This window comes from Chiloscyllium plagiosum, unplaced genomic scaffold (assembly GCF_037043375.1).
Source record: "Chiloscyllium plagiosum isolate Xiang-an unplaced genomic scaffold, Cpla_swu_hap1 HiC_scaffold_19, whole genome shotgun sequence".
NCBI lineage: Eukaryota > Metazoa > Chordata > Chondrichthyes > Orectolobiformes > Hemiscylliidae > Chiloscyllium > Chiloscyllium plagiosum.
The window spans coordinates 65,306,280-65,321,956 of NW_028270157.1; the positions used below are offsets into that span (position 1 = coordinate 65,306,280).

Here is a 15,677-nt window from a genome sequence, read left to right on the forward strand (position 1 = left end):
AATGTCCCATTGCAATCTACAACAGCCCTCCACACTATCCACCACTCCACCAATCTTGGTGTCATCAGCAAACTTACGAACCCACCCTTCCACTTCCTCACCAAGTCATTTGTAAAAATCACAAAGTGAGTATGTTTATGTTACTAACAGTTAACGAAACTCACAGATTAAATGGCAGTGTGTAAAGGAAGGAAGATTTGCAATTTAAAATAATGTTGTCAGGACATTCCAAATAAGTAACAAATTGCTGAGAAACTCCACAGGGCAGGCAGTATCTGTGGTTTGAGATGAGTGACCCATGTTCAGGACTGATAATAGCTAGGAAAGGATGGTATTTATGCTGATGACAGGGAATGAGGGGCAAAGGAGTGAACAGATAGGCGGAAATGGAGAGGGAAAGATTGACGGGCAGATAATGGGAAGCCAGGGAAAGAGTAAAGCTGACAATGACTAGGTGAAAATGGGTTTAGCTGTGATGACAGGGCTAGGGGTATGTCGTGAAAGGAGGTATTCAGGCCCTAAATTTATGGAACTCTATGTTAAGAGCTGAAGGCTGCAGGGTTCCCAAGTGGAAAATGAGATGCTGTTCTTCCAGCTTGTGCTGAGCCTCCCTGGAGCTCTGCAGTAGGCCCAGGACAGAGATGGTGGCCAAGGAACACAGTGGTGTTTCGAAGTGTCAGGTAACTGGAAGCTCAGACTCACTATGACGATACCATCGTATTGAAGCTCCCACAGAAAGCAAAGAAATCTGTTATGTCTGTTTTAATATGGTTGAGAAAAAAAGAACAGACTTGTGTTTCTTTGGTCACTTCTATAACCAAGGGCTGTCCCAAAGGACGTTTACAGTAAATGAACCACTGTGGAAGCATAGTCACTGTGGGAAACAGAGTGACCAAGGTTCACATTCCAAACTCCCACAAACAATACACTACGGACCAGATAATCTGTTTTGTAGTGTTAATTGAGGGGGTAAATATTGACCAGGAGACTGGGGATAGCTTCCCTACAACTGTTCAGACTGTGGGTCTTTTACATTTACCTGAAATCAAAATCAGTCAGTGCAGCACTCCTTTAGTGTCACACTGGAAACGATAGCCTCAACTTTATACTCAAGCTGTGGAGTGGAGCTTGAGCTTTACAACCTTTGCGTTATTGTTGATAGGATAACTATTGGCTTGGAGAGTGGGAGCTCCCTGCTCTTCTTAGATCTGTGCCATGGATATTGTTTTACGTTTATCTGAGAGGTCTGCCAGGTTTTCAGTTAAATGCCTCCTTCAAGTGCAGGATCTTTGGAATATTGCACGCAGTTCTGGTTTCCTTCCTATCGGAAAGATGTTGTGAAACTTGAAAGGGTTCAGAAAAGACTTACAAGGATGTTGCCAGGGTTGGAGGATTTGAGTTAAAGGGAGAGGTTGAATAGGTTGGGGCTGTTTTCTCTGGATCATCAGAGGCTGAGGGCTGACCTTATTGAGGTTTACAAAATTGTGAAGGGCATGCATAGGATAAATAGGCAAAGTCTTTTCCTTGGCTTGGGGGAGTCCAGAACTAGAGGGCATAGGTTTAGGGTGAGAGGGGAAAGATATAAAAGAGATCTAACGGGCAACTTTTTCATGCAGAGGGTGGTACGTGTGTGGAATGAACTGCCAGAGGATGTGGTGGAGGTTGGTACAATTGCAACATTTAAGAGGCATCTGGATGGGTATATGAATAGGAACGGTTTGGAGGGGTATGGGCCGGGTACTGGCTGGTGGGACTAGATTGGGTTGGGATATCTGGTCGGCATGGACGGGTTGGACTGAAGGGTCGGTTTCCATGCTGCACATCTCTATGACTCTATGACTCCACTGGTCCCAATCTGTCCGTAGAATGTCATCATAGATTTGAGTTTGAATCTCAAAAACATGGTGTGAGCCCAGGAGCTTCTGATTCAAAAACAAGAGTGCGACCATTGAGCCAAGGCTGCTTCGGAGTGAATATGACGTTTCAGCACTTTGTCAGTGATCAGTGAACTTCAGGCTTATACATTATAAATAGTGACCTCATAAAGCCATAGGCAGCTGTAGATGATGTACCTAAAGTCAAATCCAGCAGTGGAAAAGGAGAGGAAAGAGGGGCAGAATAGTTTTGTGATGATGCAGTGCTCCGAGGAGCCCGAAGCATCCAAACTCATTTGTTCTAAACATTGTTCCTAGATACCTCCTGGATAACCCTGCGGTCACCAGGTCAAAGAGGGTGTTGGACGTGGGAAGTGGCTGTGGTGCCTCTGCCATTGCAGCTTCTATGAGTGGAGCATCACACGTTCTTGCCAATGACATTGACCCAGGTAAGAAGCAACAGACTGAAATCTATGTTGCAAATCTGTCATTGTAGATGATAACAGAATCAACAGTGCATGGAAAGCTATGAGTTCAACCTCCTGTGCTGGCCCAGTCAAAACTTTCGAGACTAGGATTGGGACAATTTTGTTCATTAAGAGTATAAAGGAGATAGAGAAGATCTTTTTGAGGATGATAGATGGTGACTAGTAGAATTCCACAGGAGTCAGTGTTGGGACCACAACTATTCACATAATGAAGGAACTGAGGGCATTGCTACAAGTTTGCTGATGACAGAAAGAAAGATGGAAGGGCATGTAGTGTTGTGGAAGCAGGGAGGCTGCAGAAGGACCTGGCAAAAGTGAGGACTGCAGACGCTGGAAATCAGAGTCTAGATTAGAGTGGTGATGGAAAAGCGTAGCAGGTCAGGCAGCAACCGAGGAGCAGGAAAATTGACGTTTCAGGAAAAAGCCCTTCATCAGGAATGAAGGCCTGCAGAAGGACCTGGACAGGCTAGGATAGTGGGAGAGAAATGGCAGATGGAAAACACTGTGGGAAAATATAGGTTATGCACTTTGGTAGGAAGAGTAGAGGTGTAGACTATATTCTAAATGGAGAAAGGCTTTTGAAATCTGAAGCACAAGGGGACTTGAGAGTCCCAGTTCAAGATTTTATTGAGGTTACTATGCAGATTCAGTTGGTAGGTAGGAAGGCAAATGCAATGTTAGCATTCATTTCAGAAGGGCTAGAATACAAGAACAGGGATGTACCACTGAGACTGTGTATATTTCTGGTCTGAGTAGTTTTTGGCCCCGGATCTAAGGAATGATGCCTTGGTGTTGGAGGGGATGCAGAGCAGGTTTACAAGAATGATCCTGTGGATGAAGATCTTGTCATATGAGGAGCAGTTGATGATTCTGGATCTGTTCTCGATGGAACTTAGAGGGATATGGGGGGATCTTACTGAAACTTACCAAATACTGAGAGACTTGGATAGAGTGGACGGGGAGAAGATGTTCCTGCTAGTAGGAGAGACTAGGACCCGAGGGCAGAGCGTCAGACTGAAGAGACAACCCTTTAAAACTGAGATGAGGAGAAATTTCTTCAGTCGGAGGGTGGTTAATCTGTGAAACTCATTGCCACAGAAGGCAGTGGAGGCCAAGTCATTGTGTCACAGAGATAGTGTCGTGGAGAAAATGTAGAGAATCACCAGGAGAGAGTTCTTCAAGAAGTAGGTCTTTTATTTGCAAACAAAAAACCGTGACAACCAGAAAGCGAATTCATGATTGCCCCCAAACGTCAGAGTCCGTGGCTCTTTATACCTTTTTTGTTATCATGTTTCTGTTAGCTTATCAGCATGCCCAACTGTGGTAGTCAGAGTTATCTCTCTCCAGATATGTCATGAACCAATAATGTTAGTTCCTGTTTTCTCTCTACTTCTGTCACTATGGTTTTGTCCAACATCTACTGAATATTATTCTAATGTCACGACTAGATATTTTACTAACCCACTACCACAAGGGGCTTCTGTCCCAGGCTGACCCTGCTAACGACTGATTAGATATTTATTGTCATGTCCTAAATATTTATTGTCCCCGGCCTGTCACAACCTGCCATGATGGAATTTAGTAGATGAGGCTGACTTTACTAATTGTTGTTTTCTCAGCCCGCCATAGTGACCTTTCAGCCCCAATCTGACTCTGCTAGTTAGTGTAGCAGCATTCCACTATTCTTACCTCATCCTGCCACAGTGACCTTTTCACTAGTGTAACAATTCCACAGACCCCTTGTAACAGATCGCCAGTGGTCCTCATGCTTTAACTCTTCCCATGCTTTCATGCTCTTTATTTTCCATAATAGATAGGTTTTTGGTTAACAAGGGGGATTAAGGGTTAACAGGACAAGACAGGACAATGGGGTTGAGAAACGTCTCAGCCATGATCAAATAGTGGAGTGGACTGAATGGACCAACTCTGTTCCTCTATCTTATTGTTTAGTCGTTATGGAGAGCGGGCAGGAAAGTGCAGTTGAGGCAGAGGTGAGATCAACAATAACAGTATAAAGTGGCCGAGCAGGCTTGAGGGACTAACTCACCTACTCTAGCAATTAATTCTTATGTTCTTGCAGTCCAGTGGTGGTGTCCCTACCTCTGGGCCAGAAATTGTAGGTTCAAGTCCCACCTGTCCCAGAGATCATACAGTCATACAACACAGAAACACATCCTTTGGTCCAACTCGTCCAAGCTGATCATAATCCCAAACTAAACTAGTCCCACTCGCCTGCATTTGGTCCATATCCATCTAAACCGTTTCTCTTCATGTACCTGTCCAAATATCTTTTAAGTGCAGTAACCATACCTACATCCACCATTTCCTCTGGCAGTTCATTCCACATGTGAACCACCCTCTGTTTGAAAAGGTCCCTTTTAAATCTTTCTCCTTTCGTCTTTAAAATACGCCCCCTAGTTTTGAACTCCCCAACCATAGGGAAAAGACATGTACTATTCACTTTATCTATACCCCTCATGATTTTATAAACCTCAGTAAGGTCACTCCTCAACTTCCTACATTCCAGAAGGAAAAGTCCCAGCCTAAACAGCCTCTCCTTATTACCCAAACCCTCAAGTCCCAGCAACACCCTGATAAATCTTTTTTGAATGCTCTCCAAAACAGGGTGACCAGAACTGTACACAGTACTCCAAAAGTGACCTCACCAACATCTTGTACAACTTCAATATGACCTCCCAACATTTATACTCATTAATGTGAGCAATGAACGCAAGTGTGCTTAACGCCTTCTTAACCATCTTGTGACAGCACTTTCAGACAATTATGTACCTGAACCCTCTGCTCAACAGTACTATCCAGGGCCCTACCATTAACTGTGTATGTCCTGCTTTTGTTTGTTATACTTTGTATTTATCCAAATAAAACTCAATTCGCCGCTCTTAGCCCATTGGCCCAATTGACAAAGATCCCTTTGTAATCTTAGATGACCTCCTACCACCAAGTTTAGTGTATCTGCAAACATACTAACCATGCCTCCTAAATTCTCATCCAAATCGTTTGTAAAAATGACAAAGTGGGCGCAGCACCGATCCCTGCAAAACACTGCTAGTCACATGCCTCTAGTCTGAAAAACAGCCCTCCACCACCACCTTGTGTTTCCTACTGCCAAGCCAATTTTGTGTCTAATTAGCAAGCTCCAATTAGCACATGAATCCAATTAGCACTTGTATCAAAACATGTGTTGATTAAAAGAGCTATAAAGGAGCTAGGGCAAAGTTGAGCAAATTGAATTCAGGTACAGGTCAGCTGTAAATAAAATGATAAGTGGAATAAGCTGGAGTTGCTGAATTCCTGTTCTAAGTTCCTAAATCTTGTTAGGTGTGGGTTTACTAATACCAACTAATTCAATGTACTGCTGTCAAATCTTTACAGTTGCCCCAATCTGTGAGCCTTAGCACTATTGTGGGCATCATTTTCAAGCCCTATACTATGGCCTAGTAATACATATCAGGAGTCTTGGGATTGTTTTTACCCCCTTTTCCAAGCTCAGGAATGCAATAGATAATTACTGGGAATTGCTTTCACATTTGAAATAATCTAACTTGATACGGATCGGAAATTGAACCCAATTGTTTTAACAGGTCGAAGCATTTCTCTTTCGTGTGGCAATCGGTGTTGAAGGCTTTTAAAATTACAGCATTAAACAAACTGATAATAAAGACTGCACTCACTCTCTTAGCTTCATGAATCAAAGCAAATGTGGGTGTACCCCGGTTGGGAGTCATTGGAAATAAAACAATTCTCTATTAATAGCAACGTGAGGAGACTGTAATCACAGCAGGAGACAGCATGCCATAAAACACAAGGCAGGCAGTTATGTGAATATGATGCCATTTAGGTGAGGAATTGGAAACAAAACAAAAATGCCAATTACATTCTTGGCAGGATTCCAAGAACAGTTTTCAAATAACTTAGATTCTTAACTCAGAAGCAAAATGAGTCTGTGCTGTGTCATTTGCAGAGTGACTGCAGGGTTCCTGTAGTGTTTGATAGTGAGATGGTTTGTGTTTTTGAAATATCTGGACTAGGTATATAAGGAAGATGAGGAATCTGAATATTGTCTCGTGCCTGCCAGAGCTCCCATACCCTCCGTCATCAATAGATCATGCCTCAAACAGAAAGCACAAACTTCATTAAAACTTAAACTAATTCTTTACAAGTATCTTTACATGAAATATGGGGTAGTTTGTTACTGGGGTTACTAACCTGTGGTCTTAGTTTGCAGGTCCACCCCATACCAAGTCTAATGGCTGAAAAATTCAGAAGTCACATGACAATAGGTTTATTTGAAATTGCAAGCATTTGGAGCATTGCTCCTTCGTCAGGACTATAACCTGCTGTCATTGTGACTTATGACTTTGTCCACCCCAGTCCAACACCAGCATCTTTAAAATCACGACAACTGATAGAGGTGGGTGAACAGCTCCATTTTTGTTTCCTATATTCACTCATGAGAAGTGAGTGTCACTGGCGAGGCCAGTATTTGTTACCCATCCCTAAGTACCCTTGAACTCACTGGCTCGCTGAGCCATTTCAGAGGGCAGTTATGAATCAATCACATTGATGTGGGTCTGGAGTCACATGTAGGCCAGAATAGGTGAGGATGACTAATCTCCATCTCTAAAGGATATAAGCAAACCAGAAGGGTTTTTACAGCAACCCATGGTGGTGTCATGGTCATGTTTGTATTCCCATTTATTAATTGAGTTTACATTCCACTTGCTTCTGTGATTGCATTTGAACCCATGTCCCAGATCACTAGCCTTTTGGATTACTAGTACCGTGGTGTCAACACCTCCTGTGGTGTCCACATCATATTGCTCTGATTCTCTCAGCCCCCAACTCTTTTGCCAATGAATATCTACTGTCTGGATTTATCAGAATGGCCATTTGGGTGATGTATAGAGGTGGCATTAATCCTTTTGGAAACTCACTCATTAGAACTCTAGCTCAGCTCCTTCTTTCGGGAGATATTGGTGACCCTGTTGACCTAACTGAACAGGAACTAACTGCAAGCACTAAGGAACCAGTTTTAAGAAAATAAAGTCAATTCCAGATCAAGATGTTAAGTGCAAGGACAAAGTCCTGACATCACAGCAGCCATCCAGAGTGTGGATGTACCCCTACAAAGGTTGTTTACTCCAAGAATCCCTACAATGTGGACATGATTTTATAAACCTCTATTCAGCACATCGACACTCCAACCAGTGTCCCACTCAGACCCTATAACTCTGTATACCCCATGGCCAATCCACCTAACCTACATATCTTTGGAATGTGGGAGGAAACCAGAGTGGCTGAGGAAATCCACGCAGACATGGAGAAAACCTGCAAACTCCACACAGGCAGTCGCCCTAGGATGGAAACGAACCGAGATCCCTGGCACTGTGAGACAGCAGTGTTAACCACTGAGCCACCATGCCACCTCTGATTGAGGGTAGGCATTAGAATCTTCATTGACAATCTTCTCCCAGTACCTTAGTGTTGACTCAAATTTTCACACCAAGCAGCTTTGAATGCCTCTTTTCCTAATAGAGATTTTTCTTGACTGTGATTAGCAGGACCTTGAGCATATCCTTCCCATGTATTTCCTGCTTCTGCTGTAAGCCCCACCCTCTACCCTTTCCTCACACTCGTTTCTGAGTTCACCACTTCACCTTTTGTCATTTCCACAACTACAATACAATCCTTCTACCTGTTATACTTATCCTTCCCTTTTCTGCATCTCAAAGATGCCATCTCCTCGGGGATATCCATATTGTGAAAAATACACTTACCCCACCTTAACTCATCCTTCCACAGCATTTCTCGAGCTCTCCCCCATTGCTTCCAGCAGCTTTCCAAATGGTTGTTGATGTTTCAGTTATAACATCATAGACTCAGACAGCAAAGAAACAGGCCCTTCGCATATAGAGAGAGGCTGAACAGGCTGGGGCTGTTTTCCCTGGAGCGTCGGAGGCTGAGGGGTGACCTTATGGAGGTTTATAAAATCATGAGGGACATGGATAGGATAAATAGGCAAAGTCTTTTCCCTGGGGTCAGGGAGTCCAGAACTAGAGGGCATTGGTTTAGGGTGAGAGGGGAAAGATATAAAAGAGACCTAAGGGGCAACTTTTTCATGCAGAGGGTGGTACGTGTATGGAATGAGCTGCCAGAGGATGTGGTGGAGGCTGGTACAATTGCAACATTTAAGAGGCATTTGGATGGGTACATGAATTTGGGTTTGGAGGGGTTTGGAGGGATACAGGCCGGGTGCTGGCAGGTGGGACTAGATTGAGTTGGGATATCTGGTCAGCATGGAAGGGTTGGACTGAAGGGTCTGCTTCCGTGCTGTACATCTCTATAACTCTAAGTCTATCTCTCATTCTTACTCTGACTCCTGCATTTAGTCCCTCACAAAGGTTTCACATAAGCTCAGCTCAGCCTTCACAAACAAAGTCGAATTTATTTTCTAAAGCAGGGTTCGCCTTTTGATCTACAAGTTAGCTTTTAGCAATTGTAGACCTTAGCTACCTCTCCCATTTCATGGAAGGTGGTGTTCTGGGGATGAATGTCACCACAGCTTCAAGACAAAGGGAGACATGGTGACATTTTAGGGTGATGTATGGACTTATTTTCAGAAAATAGCCATTTTTTTTGTGTGTGCCAACAGATGTTCTGTGGGTTTTTAACATCTTGTTTGATTCAGAATCTTGTACCATTCAGTGTCCTTTTCTGTTTATTTGTATTTTCTTGACCATTTCTTGCACCTCCATTTTGATTATGTTTTGTTTTATGTCCTTTTGAATGCTTTTTCATTGTCTTTCAATTACTCCTAATGCCTTTCTCTCCACACAGAGCAAATTCTGCATAGCTTTCAATTCCTCTCAACTTCTTGTAAACACTGGTTGACTGGATATTTTACCTATGAACTCCCACTCTGTGACAAGAGTCAATAGTTTAGATTCCTGTTCTCCTCTTAACCCCACCCAGTCTTTGAATTGCTGAATCATAGAATCCCTACAATGTGGAAGCAGGCCATTTTGTCCCATCGGGTCCACACCCCCCCTCTGAAGAACATCCCAACCCCCTACCCTATCCCTGTAACCCTTACGTTCCTATAGCTAATCCACCCAGCCTGCACACTGTAGGCAATTTAGCATGGCCAATCCATCTAACTGCACATCTTTACACTGTGGGAGGACATGGAGCAAACTCCACACAGTTAAAAATCACACAACACCAGGTTGTAGTCCAACAGGTTTATTTGGAAGCACTAGCTTTCGGAGCGACACTCCTTCATCAGGTGGTTGTGGAGTATAAGACCATAAGACACAGAATTTATAGCAACTGGAATGATATATTGAACAAACTTGGATTGTTATTCAGTCTTTCATCTTTTAGAATGGGTTGCAGGTTTTGGTTCATTAATATGTAAATCCCAGAACTTCTATTAAGTCACCTTCTCGAGATAACTTAAGGTTTTATAACAAAAGGTGACATCTCAGCTCCGACAATGCATTAAAGGCGTGATTCTGTCTATCCCAATCCTGAGTCAGACTGGTTCTATTTCCAAAGCGGAATTTACAAAACATTACATGTATTGACTGCCTGCATTGACTGCCTGCAGATTGTGCATTTTTTGAGCAAACTAAAGTGTATCTGCAAACACAATTCTGCAAATACAGATTCACTCCGTAGACTTATATGTGTGTGGGCGTGCATGAGAGAGTGAGAGAGAATGAGTGTGTGTGAGTGCATGCGAGAGTGTGTGTTTGCGTGTGTGAAATTTTGGTAAAGTGTGTGTGTGTGTGAGAGAAACACACAAAATCATATCAAACTGCACACAGACAGTTGCCCGAGGCTGGAATTGAACCCGTCTCCCTGCTACAGTGAGGCATTAGTGCTAACCACTGAGCCAGCGTACCACCAATCTTATTACAGTCACCTGTTTCCATGCCCACAATAGATCTTGACTCTTAGCATTTGTTGTGTTTTTTTTCTCTTTTGATGTTGTTGAATCTGTTGTCCATTTCAAATAATTTGTTTTTAATTTCAGATTTCTTTTGGTTGCTGTACACTGCTCCCCTGTACAGTTGCATTGCAGTCAATGGGCATTTTTGTATTCCATTGCTGGGTCTTTGTTGATCTCTTTGCTTGACTTATACAAAACTTTACAGATCATTTTGTTGTGTTCCACAAGGGAGCAGACCAGCTGATCAATTTCATGGGGTCAAAATCCAGAAACTCCCTCCTGATGGTATTGCAAGTGTGCCTACACCAATTAAGGCTGCAACAACTCAAGATTACAGTTCACTGACACCTTCTTCAAGGGCAGCTGGGGATGAGCAATAAAAGCTGGCTAGCTAGCAATGCCCACATCCCATGAGAGAATTTTTAAAAAACCTTGAAGTTGGTAACAGCCATTTATTTTTAAAACTTTGAACCCCTCCGCATCAATGTCAATTTTCTTAAATTTATTGACTGTATCCATTCTTGATCCATTATATTGTATCATTTGGCTTCTGTGTGTGAAATTAGTTAACCCAGGTGGCATGGTGGCCCAGTGGTTAGTACTGCTGCCTAACAGCGCCAGAGACCTGGGTTTGATTCGATTCTCGGGTAACTGTGTGGAGTTTGCACATTCTCCCTGTGTCCATGTGGGTTTCCTCCCCACTGTCCAAAGGTGTGTAGGTTAGGTGGATTAGCCCTGGGAAATGCAGGGTTACAGGGTTGGTGTGGACGTGATAGGCCAAATGGCCTGATTCCACACTGTAGAGATTCTATGATCATCTTACTCATAGTTTTACTCATTGATCCAAATTTATTTTTACAAATTCATTCTCAGGATGTGTACATCACTGGCCCAGCCAGTATTTATTGGCTACCCCTAATTCCCAGAGGGGAGTTGGGAATCAACCACATTGCTGTGTGTCTGGAGTCACGTTAGTAAACCAGATGGGCATCCCCCCACCCCTAACAAATCGGCAACAGTTTCATTGTCAACATTAGACTTTTAATCCTAGATTTTTATTGAATTCAAATTTCACCATCTGCCATGGAACAGAACATTACCTGGGTCACTGGATTAACAATCTCGTGAAAATACCACTTGGCCGCTGCCTCTCCTAAAATGAGCTACAATAAACTATATAGTATAGTGAGTATTCGTTAACACTGGGCTTGCACACTAGTGTATGGCACATGAAACAGATCAAAGTCTCTGTTTACAGAAACTTGACTTTCATAGCGAAGGAATGTCCGAATTATAAAGGTGAGAAGTGGCTTTAATTAATCAGCGTGGCTGGAGGCAGGTTGTCAGTACCTGTTCAATGCCAACATCCATCAATGATTGGAGACACAAATCAGGTCATGGATGATATGTGCCAACTGGCTCATCAAAATAAAGAGATTGTGCCAATGGAAATCTACCATCTCAATGTTCATCCCAGTGGCAGAAGTGAAGCCAACATTTCTCAAAAGCAATGGTTTAGGGTGACAGCAAATAAAAAATGCCACTCCTCGCTCAGGCATAAGAACCAGTGAGATCCAGATTTAACAGGTAATGACCTTAAATTATGAACATTACAAAGTGTAATACCTAGAAGTGAGCATCGTGCTATCAATCATGAGGCAACATCTGTTTTGTTTGTAACATTCGCTTTGAAACAGGTAACCTAATTATGGCAGAACATTTTAACTTCTAATGATGGTTTAGTGTATCAAGAGATCACCAATGCTCTTGAGAGAAGGAAACTGCCTTCCTTACCTGGTCTTGTCCAGATGTGACTCCAGACCCACAGCAATGTGGGCGGCACGGTGGCACAGTGGTTAGCACTGCTGCCTCACAGCGCCAGAGACCCGGGTTCAATTCCCGACTCAGGCAACTGACTGTGTGGAGTTTGCACATTCTCCCCGTGTCTGCGTGGGTTTCCTCCGGGTGCTCCGGTTTCCTCCCACAGTCCAAAGATGTGCGGGTCAGGTGAATTGGCCATGCTAAATTGCCCATAGTGTTAGGTTAAAGGGGTAAATGTAGGGGTATGGGTGGGTTGCGCTTCGGCGGGTCGGTGTGGACTTGTTGGGCCGAAGGGCCTGTTTCCACACTGTAAGTAATCTAATCTAAGTAATCTAATCTAATCTAATGTGAAATATCTGAGCAGGCCACTCAATTCAAGGGGCAATTAGGGATAGGCAATAAACACGATAAATGCGAAGTGATTAATTATGGAAGGTCGCATTTGAATGCTGAATACAGGGTTAAAGACAGGATTCTTGGCAGTGTGGAGAAACAGCAGAATCTTGGGGTCCGCATACATTGATCCCTCAAAGTTGCCAGTCAAGTTGATAGGGTTGTTAAGAAGGTGTATGGTGTTTTGGCTTTCATTAGCAGGGGGATTGAGTTTAAGAGCCGCGAGGTTTTGCTGCAGTTCCATAAAACCCTGGTTAGACCACACTTGGAATATTGCGTTCAGTTCTGGTCACCTCATTGTAGGAAGTAGATGCCTTAGAGAGGGTGCAGAGGAGATTTACCAGGATGCTGCCTGGATTGGAGAGCTTGTCTTATGAAGTCAGGTTGAGTGAACTCGGGCTTTTCACACTGAAGAGAAAAAGGAAGAGAGGAGACTTGATAGAGGCGCACAAGGTAATGAGAGGTATAGATAGAGTAGATAGCCAGAGACATTTCTCCAGTGCAGAAATGGCTGTCACAAGGGGGCATAATTTTAACGTGATTGGAGGAAGGTAAAGGGGAGACGTCAGAGGTAGGTCCTTTACGCAGAGAATGGTGGGTGCGTGGAACGCACTGCCAGCGGTGGTAGTAGAGTCAGACACATTAGGGACATTTAAGTGACTACTGGACAAGCACTTGGACGGCAGTAAATTGAGGGGTTCTCTTCCCGGTCTTGAAGAAATACCTATTGTTTTTGTTTGAGTTGACAGCAAAGAAGCAGTCCAGCCCAAAGAAATAAAAAACGACTTGCATTTTATACAACTTTCATCAGTCAAATACTTAACATGCGAGAAAAAGTACCATCTTTAAGTGTAGTTATGGCAGCAATGTAGGTAGGAAAAGTGAAGGTGCTCACGGAGCAAGCTCACACAAATAATATGGAGATTAATGATCAGATAATCTCTCCTCGTGCTGTTATCAAAAGAGAAAACTGGAGAAACCAACCCCCCCCCCCCCCCCCCCCACTCTTCTGTGCCATGGGATATTTTACATCATTTGAGGGATAGATGGTGAAATAACTTCACAGAGACCGGGATCCCATCCCAAGTCACCCTTTATTTACACGGAGAGAGTCCCTGACACTGACTGAGCTCCCTCAGGGTCGGCCCTCAGATGGGCAGAACCTCTGTCAGTCCTGTTTATTTTCTTTATCTTATTATCAAAGCAAAGTCTACCTGAAACACGAGGGAGAGACAAAAAAGGAAAACGCTCCTTCTTAAGGGAAACAATAACAGCAGTAATGAATACACTGACTGTATAGTCCAGGTAGTTCAGAGGTCAGTCCCCCTCCTTGACACAAAATGGAGTCCTTCACTCACTGATCCAGCTCCCTCAGAGGCAGCTCTCAGAGTGAGCAGAACCTCGGTCACTCCTGCTTATTTTCTTTTTCTTTTTTTTAGGCTGACCACCTCAGGAGATCTTAAGGCAGGCTTTAGGACAGTTTTGTCCAAGAGATCATGAAGTAACTCCATAGGTGCCGGTATCCCATCACCAGGTCACCCTTTATTTGGAAATGCTGATTCAACCCCCTCAGAGCCAGCTCTCAGAGTGAGCAGAACCTCTGTCACTCCTGCTGATATCTGTCAGCCAGGGCTCCCTGATTGGACGAGGTTAACAGCCCCAATCGGGGACCTCATATTACAAAAGATCCAGCTGGCTGACCTCATTACAATCACTACAGATGGGATCTCAGTGAGATTGAAAGCTCAAAAAGAGGCTGCTGGTAAACCCAGGCAATGAGAATGAATCAAGGAGTTGAGAATTGGATACAGCAACACCTTGGAATGTGAACCCTGGAGTGCTCCATCAACACTACCTTTTCAGGCTCTCCTCAAAATTTCACCAGGCAGGATAGTAACTCATACAATCCACTTTCCACGAGGTTGTGAACACGAATATCTTGATAGCATTTTGCACAAGCTGCCTGCAATGTTTTTCAGTCTTAACATTAGGCTGATAGGCTTTGTATTAGACTTGTTGAGTATCAATCATGTCAAAGATGTGTGTAATAACATCCCTGAGCAGTTTGGTTAGTAAGTAGGTTCAAAAAGGTAAAAACAATCACGTCGAGCTTTTCTCATTAGTCTTGGTGCAGAGATATTCTCGGGCTCTTATTAAGAAAACAATTAAATTGAAATATGAGTAGCTTATCGTGAGACTGATTTCAACTTTTTGAATGGCAAGTAGATGGATTAGCTGCCAATTTTAATGGAAGGAAGAGTGATTCAGCAGCACATAGCATTTGATTACTCATGCTCCTCTGTTGGAATAAAAATCAGATGACTAAACATTGGATTAATCTTGGTATTTTAAAAGCACTGAATTATAGAGTTGCATTAAAATATTCCTTTAAGCAGGTGTTAATCTATTTTCATTTTAGTGTTATTTATGTAACTTTCTCCTCCTCAGCCCTTGATTTTTTTTTAAGTTTGCCCTTAGTGAAAATATTTTGTTTTTATTTAAAATCAGCAGTATTTTTATGATTAACTTTAGGCAAAGCAGGACTCATGAAGTATTTTATTTTCCAAAGGTTAATTGAAATCTAGAACTCTTTCTCAAAGTAATATAAATGCATTTGAAGTGTTCAAAAGGCGGAAGCTGATTGCTGTTGTTGTTCAGCAAGGAACAGAGAATATTGATAGATATACTACAGATTTCTGTCCTGAAAAACCTAGTGAAAAGGTACGTGCTTTTTATCTGAAAACCCTCAGTCTAAAATAGCACCCCAATCTCCACACAGCACTCTATCTTCCCCCTCACCTTAGGTAAAAACAATGACTGCAGATGCTGGAAACCAGATTCTGGATTAGAATTGCTGGAAAAGCACAGCAGTTCACGAGGCATTTGAGAATACAGCATTCCTGATGAAGGGCTTTTGCCCGAAATGTCGATTTTACTGCTCCTCGGATGCTGCCTGAACTGCTGTGCTTTTCCAGCACCTCTAATCCAGATTCCCCCTCACCCTCCAAACCCTGACTCTCACAGTTCCTCCCCTGTCAGAAATCTGGGGTCACTGAGTTTTTCAAGTCTCAAACATAAGGTCACAGTGTGGAAAAGTTTGGGGAGCACTGCTGCAAGTTCCTCATC

At 43.1% G+C, this 15,677-nt stretch overlaps 1 protein-coding gene across 3 annotated transcripts in view; it reads left to right on the plus strand.

Annotated features, from left to right (window-relative positions):
- The window catches only part of etfbkmt (electron transfer flavoprotein subunit beta lysine methyltransferase), a 37,110-nt gene that overhangs the window by 8,515 nt on the left and 12,918 nt on the right, over positions 1-15,677 (plus strand). For 2 of the 3 annotated variants that reach the window (XM_087997498.1, XM_043708865.2), the window contains exon 2: positions 2,193-2,323. In XM_087997498.1, coding sequence (XP_087853624.1) covers positions 2,193-2,323 — 131 coding nt within the window. Of the gene's footprint in view, positions 1-2,192; positions 2,324-6,601; positions 6,719-15,677 lie in introns of those variants that run through there. The other variant, XM_087997497.1, reaches the window with a different exon arrangement.